Genomic DNA, 8,011 nt, shown 5'->3' with positions numbered 1-8,011 from the left:
AGATGCAGTTTTTTCTCCAAATATTTCAATACCTAGCTGACTCCATGGTTGTGAACCTGAGGACACAGAGGGCCAACTACACATACATTTTACGTAAGTTTATAATTAACATGGAAAAAAAGCTGGGCATGGTGGTATACGCCTATGATTTCAGTGACTCAGGAGGCTGAGGCAGCAGGATCACAAGTTCAAGCCCAGCCTGGGCAACTTAGTGAAAATGAGTCTCAAAAGTAAGAAAAAAGGCTGGGGATGTAGTACAGAGCTTGCATGAGACCTAGGGTTCGATCCCTAAAGCCACACACACACACTTAAAAAAGAGGAAAAAAGTATTAAAATTAAATATGTAAACATTTATACTAGAGCTGTAACTTTAAAGTGTTAAATATTTAAGATGAAATGGTATTTTATAAAGCATACAGGCAGCTGCTTAAATGAGATTCCCTGGCACCAAAGAACAAGAGGACAGCTCTGTGATAACACTGTAAGTCCCTCTGTCTCTGTCTCTGCCTCCCTCTCTGACAGTGCTCAGAGAACCCAGAAGTCACGCATTCTACGCAGCGCCTCTACCACTCAGCTCTCCCACCAGCTCTTTCAGGTTACGACGGAGAGGTCTGGTGTTGCACCCAGTACCCCTCTCCCTCTGGGCCATTACCTCCTCCTTCTGGACGACGCTGATCCTGGTCTTGATGTAGGGGAAGGCATGCATGGTGGAGAGCACGGTGTTCCTGCGGTACTGTTCGTGCAGCTCCCCCCGGGGCCGCCCCTCCAGAGTAAAGGGCGTTGTGTACATGAACCTCCGCAGGTTGAAATTCTTCTCAAAATAGGTTACCCTGTCTTTCATCTCATACTCATCAAAGTAGGGCTCCACAAACGTGATCTGAATGTAGGCCTGGAGGGGAGGGCAGGGAAGGAGGAGATGAGCCACGTGGCAAATGAGGCCCAGGATGCAGGGGAGAAGCTGCTGGAAAACAGTGCTGCAGCGCCTCCCCTCTGACCCTGAGATCAGAGGATTCACAACCCGCCACCTTCCTCTGCAGCACACGGGGAGAGAGGACAGTGAGGAAGGCCACAAGACTGTGCCCGTGAGTGGAGCCACGTCTACCAGCTGCCCTCTCCAGGAAAGGCAAACCGACCTAACCGAAGCCTCAGTGGGAGAATTTGCGAACTGCTGCTGCAGAGAAGAACTTCCCTTTTCGGAGTGACCACGGCACACCTACGAGTCACTGTGAAAACGATCAATCGAGTGCTGATGGGGAAGGGAAACAGCTGAGCTTTCACACAGGACACAGATGTGTAAAATGTACAGCCACTTTTTACAAGTTGGCAGCTTCTTACTAAGTTAAACAACACTGACCTACAACCAGGCAACCCCACTCCTATGTGTGTACCTAAGGGAAATGAAAACTTACATTCACACACAGAAACATTATGTATTACAGCGAAGGGCTAAATAAATAGTGGCACATTCACACAATGGAACGCTACTCGGTTATCAAAGGAACACATTACTAAACATGGGTCAACCTCAGAGGGGTTATGCTAAGTGAAAGAAGCCAGCCTCAGGAGGCTGTGTGGCTCCATTAGGTACTGTATGATCCCAAGTATACACTTTCTGGAAAAGGACAACCCAGAGTAGAATGCAGATCAGTGATTAGGAGCCCAAAGGGGAGTGGGGCGTTCCTGTGGAACTTAACACATCTTCACTGTGGTGGCAGGCACAGGCATCTGTCAAAACTCACAGAACTAAACACTAAGCCCCTGGATTTCATCACATATGCCTCCCTTAAACATGCACACATATATACAATGAGAAAAGGGCAGTTAGTAATGAAGAGGATTCCTTTAAAAAATAATGAAGAAGAACGGCAGTTCTTCAGCAAAGATGCTGGACACTCTCCCAGTGAGGTGGACGGGTGGAGTCACTGGGCTCAGAACATAAATCGCTACTTGGTATCATGAAATCTGGCTGTAATTCTGGGCTCAGACTCTCATTCCGAGCTCTCACACCCAATGTGGAGAATTTTAAGAGACGGGAGAAGTGTCCCTGGTGTCAGGGAGGTCACATGATTCTGCACAGCTTGTGCGAGGCACAGATATCCGCGGGCACGCAGCCACCTGCCCAGCAGTTCAGACCTTTCTCTCTGACTCAGGTCAACTCTTACCATGGTTGTTGCTTGCAAGCCTAGCCTAGGGAATATATCTTCAATGAGCAAGTGGTCTGAAAAATGTAGAAAACCAAATTTAATTGTGGCCAATTCCTCCCTATTTGCATCATCTTCATAATATCCTGGAAGATGGAATGGAGAGGAGAGTCCGGACTTTTCATTTTACAGGTCAGTCCGATGATGAATAGTCCCCAGTCCTTGGCCCTGACTAATACCTGACGTTTACATTATTTCCAGCAGTCTAGAATGTCATCCTGCAACTGTCTGCGAAGTAGACTGAGCAGGTAGCACCCCTGGCCCTGTTTGCTGGCATAGGGCTTCAGAAACTCTTGAAATTTCCTAAGTGACAGGAACGACTTTGTTACGCTAAGGAGATGACGCCTTGTGGGCACCAGATAGCTTCAGGGGCTCACCAAGAAGACCTGAGAAGGGAGAAGGGCTAAGTTTGTGTTTACTTAGGTGACCACTGATTCAGTCAATTATGCCTGCGTAATGAAATCCTACTTAAAATTCTGGGTGCTCCGAGGCTCGGAGGAACTTCTCAGCTGGTGAACACACAAATCCCCCGTCATGTAACCGTAATCAGAAGTACCGCACCTTTTTGGGTTCTGTGAGTCAGTCTAGTAAACTATTTAACCTGAGCGGTATTACGGGAACTCCTACATGTGTAGCCAGCTAGTTAGAAGGAAGGGTGGCCCGGGAGCCCTGCCTGAGACAGTGTTATGGAGGACTGAGCCTTTGACGTGAGGAATACGACACGGAGTCTGGTGCTAAGTCTGCATCTCCCTGGTGAGTCGAAGAGCCCCCAGTTGGGGTGAAATGGAACACGTCTGCGGTGAGACTGAGAAAACTGAAGCCCAAGCCCTTGTGGGTCTTCCTCCAATAGCACCTATCTTGCACTTGGTTGAAAGGAACATGGGCAGCCTAAAGAAGGGTACCACTAACTACTGTTGTGAGAAGGTGGCATTCAAAAAACATTTTTAAACTTTAAAAAGATTTTTTTGAGACAGAGTCTTGTTAAGTAGTTCAGGCTGCCCTTGAACTAGCTATGTAACGTAGCCTGTCTTGCACTTGTGGCAGTCGCCTGCCTCAGCCTCCCCAGTGCTGGGAGTACAAGTGTGTGCCACCATGCCTGGCCTGACACTTTAAAGCATGTTTTAAATTGAGAGTTTAAAGCTTTACAGATGGCCAATAAAGGGTAGTGATTAAGAGTATGGGTTTGGGGAGGACAGACTCTTCACTGGAATACCAGCTCTGCCACTTGCACAATCTTGTGAAGTTGCTCAACTTTTCTATGCCTCAGTTTTCTCATTTGTAAAACAGGAAGAAAAAAACAAACCCTATTTCTGAGGTCTATTGGGGGACAAAATGATATTCAGACAGAGTCTAACACAATGCCACATACACAGTTGGTTCTCTTGATTCTTGCCTTTTAGTATGTTTTAAGACTTACACAACCAGTAGTTGAACCCTAGACAAAAAGGTTTGGTAGCATCTGAATGAGTTGGAAAGTTCTGGTAGAGGAGGACACCTTGGGCAGAACAGGGCATCCAGAGCCTGACGGTTATTTTCAGCAAATTTTCTACATACCTTGTTAGGGTCCAACTTGGTTTTGTCCACAGGGGCAGAGTCTTTTATCACTTCCACAAATTCTGTACCAAAACACTGACCATAAAATCCCTAGATAAGAGAAACCAACAGTTTTTAAAGGTTATTTTAACACAATGGAACTCTTTGTCTTCTCAGAAGTAAAATAAGTTTGGAACAAGTGGAAGATAAAATTTGTTCGATTATTTGAGTATCCCTCTAACCTAATTAGCAAAGTTCAGCATTTCCTGAGACATAAACAAAAATACAAGGAAATCCTACCCTGTCAACTGACCTATACTTCCCTATGACAGGTGTGCTAGGTCTGCAATTCAATGAAAGTCATCATATTTCCTGTGACACCTTCAGGGGTACAGCACTATTTGCTTTTGGCTTTTGGTACTCTGGGAACTTAGAGGTAACCAGCCTTCCTGTAATGTGGCAGAGTGCAGGATATGAGCTCAAAAAGCACACACCTCTGATTCCAAGGGAACCAATGGCCACTTTCCCTTCTCATGAACTGAATGTCTTTGGGGAAAGTCACCCAACCACTCTGGGCCATGACTTCTGTGAGTCAAGAAAGGATAAAAGTCACCTGTCTTATTGGGAAGGGCTGAACAGCTCAAGGGAAATTAAGACAACAAAACGTCTTCAGTATTACAGTCGTAAGACAACATCCATGCAAAGCAATCACAAGAAAGCATAAGGAAGGAGTCTGGTTAATTGTGGTCAGGAGCTCTGGGCCCGGTCACTCAGCCTGAGAAGGTTTTATTTTAGGGGCATCCCTTGATTTTTTTTTTCCTGAGTTCTTAGGGCTTGATCCTTTCAACATCTATTGCTTTTTTCTCAATGCTGTTTCTTTTTTTTCCATCCTTTCAGCCTGTCCTGTAAAAACATTTGAAAACATTTTGCTCTTTGCTGTGACTTTAGGGACCAAAGTCCCTCCTGAGGAGGGTGGGCTGGAGTAGAGGCTGGACACAGTCCACATGTAGCTGTCAAGCATTTCCATATCACAAAAGAATGTGTGACACACAAAGGACAGGCGTGCCACTTTCTAGGGAGGTGACTGAGTAGTTTGGCCAGATTACTTCAAAGTCAAGATGATAACCTTCAAGCCAACAAAACTCGCTCATGCTATACCTACTAGTATATATTTAGAAAGGGTTATAAGAAAGCATGTGACACTGATTGAATTTTATATAGATTTAAAAGGAATATTCATAATGTAGATTTAAAACTTTGAAAACATATGCAGTATTTTAGAGAAATATTATTCAATCCTGCTTTACCTCAGGTTCTCACCTAATACTTCCCTGTTATATGTGCAACGTACAAAAATTTATATAGAGTCCAACGCTGAATTCATGAGTTTTTTTGTAATGACTCACTCTAACTCGTTTTTGTGAAGTGCACAATGTCAAGCACACAGATTACTTTCCTTACCTCTAGTCTATGGGAGATCTCAGGAAGCTTTGTAATTGCAGGCTCCTTGTAAACAAATTCTTGTTCATCCAAATCCCCAAATTTGGATCCATAGAAACCAACTCGGAAATAAGTTCCAAACATTCTCTTATGATCCTGTTAAACAAAAGAAGAAAACCTTTCTTTATTTATGTAACTCCCAAAGATTTATTGGGTTAAAATGACTTTTTATTATGTCTAAAGCATTTTAATCCTACAGATGATGTAAACAAATTTAATGTTTATAGAATAAACTTTAGAAATAGTAACAAAAGAAATCCCAGGAAAGATTTCTGGGATTTCACTTACAGTAATTTAAAAGAGTCTCACACTTCCTGACTATAAAGTGAATCAGGCTGCCTTCACTCACACTCTGAATTCTGGGCCTCTGTCGATCTCCAGCCCTTTTCTCTTTGATGGGTGAGAGTTAGAGTAATGATGTGCTCCAGGTAAGGCAGTGTGCAGAGAGCAGGGAGGGCTGGCCAACCCCGGGACAGGGTCGCCTGCCTCCAGGGGACAGTGCCCCTTAGCCAGAATCTCCAGCTACCTTGTTAATGATGTTGTCAAAGGCCTTCTGCAGCTTGTCATGAGTGGAGGTCAGCTTCCGGAAGTCTCGATGCGCTTCCAGAATGGGGATGACCAGCTTGTAGACCTCATTGACCATCTCGTACAATCCTCCCTGGGACAGAGAAGAGAATCAAAGAGACTTTAGATCACTGGATGTGTAAGAAGAGCAACCAGAGTTTACTATGAAAGCCATGTGCTAGAGAGCGAAGGTACTGTTCTGCCACAGGATTTTATGACATATGCACGCTGTCCAAGCATCTCTGGGACTCTTGCAGCTTTCAGACTGAACCAGACCCATTGCTAAATGGTTCTGTATGGTGATGCTGAACAGGAAGCAAGATTCATATAGAAAAAGCTGAATAAAACAAAAAACCAGGAGGTTAGTTCTGGGAGCAGGGACTAAGAACATTTAGATGTCTCCTATCCAAACAGGCCTGACCCTGCTTAGCTTCTGAGATCAGATGAGATCGGAGGCATTCAGGGTAGTACAGCCATGGACCAAGAATATTTAGCAAGACAGCTTTTGTGTATTTAAATCTCATCAGAGGTCTTCCTCTAGCCTAATGTTCACCATGTATGTCAAGAGAGTTAACAGAATTCTAATTTAATTTCTAGAATTTCAGGGAAACAAGAGTACACTGCAACTTCTCCGAATCCTGAAAGAACAAGAAGAAAAAAAAAAGAGAAGATGGGTAAAATAATAATTAAATTAATAGATGTTATAAGGAGAAAACTTGGAAGTGAAAAGTAGACAATGAATAATAATATAGGAATGAAAATGAAATTAGTCTACTAAATAAAGTGTAGTATTAAATCTTTATTTGGTTACAATGTAGAGAAAAAGAGATGATTAAAATGAAAACTGATGAGAAGCTTTTCCCTCACCCTGAATCTCAGTGAGGTCATCAATATACATTTTTTCTCTTATTAGGAGTATTTAGACTGAGATTAGGTGGACAGGAGAAGTCTCAGTGATTTTTCCACCCCATTTCTCTAGTTGGTCCTGTCTGTATAGATTCTGCAGATAACTCAGAGCTTGCAGGGAAGACATTGCGGATTCCTGCCCTCTCTTCCCAGTGGCTCCTCCCTGTTCAAAATAAGGGAGTGAGACCCTACCTCATCAGTTATCGGTAACCCTGGGCAAGCCATTTCACCTCTCCGTGGCTTAGTTTCCACCCCATTAAATGGAAATAACACTGTGAAACTGCTACCCAGCCAATGAGCATGCACTGAAGACCAGAGCATTTGCGATGAAAGGCCTCTCATCTGCCGTGGAGAGGTGATGCAATGTGTGGACATCCAAGTCCTCCCGGGCCCTTGCCCGGCCCTGCACACCCAAAGCATGTGTGGAGTGGGCTAGCTGGGCTGTTCAGGCTGAACATTCTTGGCAGCTGGAGTTCAGCCCCGGGACGCCTCTGGCCACTGACCGTGCTGAAGAGCTCTGCGGCCTGCTCCAGGAGGCCCACCAGGCCGCTCTCCGTGAAGTACCGGCCAGAGCACACTCCGTCCTCGTCGGGTGACAGGGTGTCATCGGAGACCGCAGATTCCTCCAGCACGTTGGACGAGATGTTCTGCAAGAGATCACATGATGAGCCAGGAGGACGGGGGCCAGGTTCAGAAGGGACTCCGGGGACCCGGAGTGCAGGAAGCAGAAAGCCGACGCTCCGAGATCCTCTCCAAGGCTGTGAGGGGAGCAGGTGTGTAATACTACCTGGAAGAGCTTCTGCCTGCAGTTCATTGCTAAAGGAAACTGAGCAACCTGTCTTCAAATCCCATTTCCCTTTCTTTTTAACCTTCAGATTTTATACAAAGAACACTTGCTTCAAGGTTACAGCCGTTCAGTTGAAACAACCCTATTTTAGTGCAACCACCCTGGGGGACAGCGAGAATCATGGTTTCTAAAGGCAAAAGCCAGTGAACACTTAACTAGAATCTGCTTCATCAGCTGAGTGAACCTTTGACTTTAAGGGGTGTTTTTCTGACGTAAGCGACTACTACTGTCTTGGTTTTCAGATCAAAAGCCACCGTATGTGGCAACAGAAAATAAGGTTTTATGGGAGTGCAGCAGTTACCCCACCCCATCATTTCATTTCTACACATTTTTGTCTTTATAAAAACTAAACTTTAAAGCCTCTAGCAGGGAAGGCAGCGACCAGGATGAGGGTGACCCATATGAAAAGCCCAGGTCACAAAATAGGGACGTCCTCTGAGGGTCACACAAGTCCTATACT

At 44.8% G+C, this 8,011-nt stretch overlaps 1 protein-coding gene across 1 annotated transcript; it reads right to left on the bottom strand.

Annotated features, from left to right (window-relative positions):
- Window positions 1-210: 210 nt before the first annotated feature.
- Window positions 211-7,609, bottom strand: LOC104869099 (dedicator of cytokinesis protein 8). Its single transcript, XM_010634191.3, has 5 exons — window positions 7,208-7,609; window positions 5,761-5,892; window positions 5,196-5,330; window positions 3,756-3,845; window positions 211-889 (listed from the first exon to the last, which is right to left on the bottom strand). The coding sequence occupies exons 2-5, from the start codon at window positions 5,875-5,877 to the stop codon at window positions 551-553; spliced, it is 681 nt and encodes a 226-aa protein (XP_010632493.1). The 5' UTR covers window positions 5,878-5,892; window positions 7,208-7,609; the 3' UTR covers window positions 211-550.
- Window positions 7,610-8,011: the final 402 nt, after the last annotated feature.

The sequence above is a fragment of the Fukomys damarensis genome, unplaced genomic scaffold (assembly GCF_012274545.1).
Source record: "Fukomys damarensis isolate Sample0158 unplaced genomic scaffold, DMR_v1.0_HiC HiC_scaffold_17938, whole genome shotgun sequence".
Taxonomy (NCBI): Eukaryota; Metazoa; Chordata; class Mammalia; order Rodentia; family Bathyergidae; genus Fukomys; species Fukomys damarensis.
This window is presented reverse-complemented; position numbering and strand designations above follow the sequence as displayed.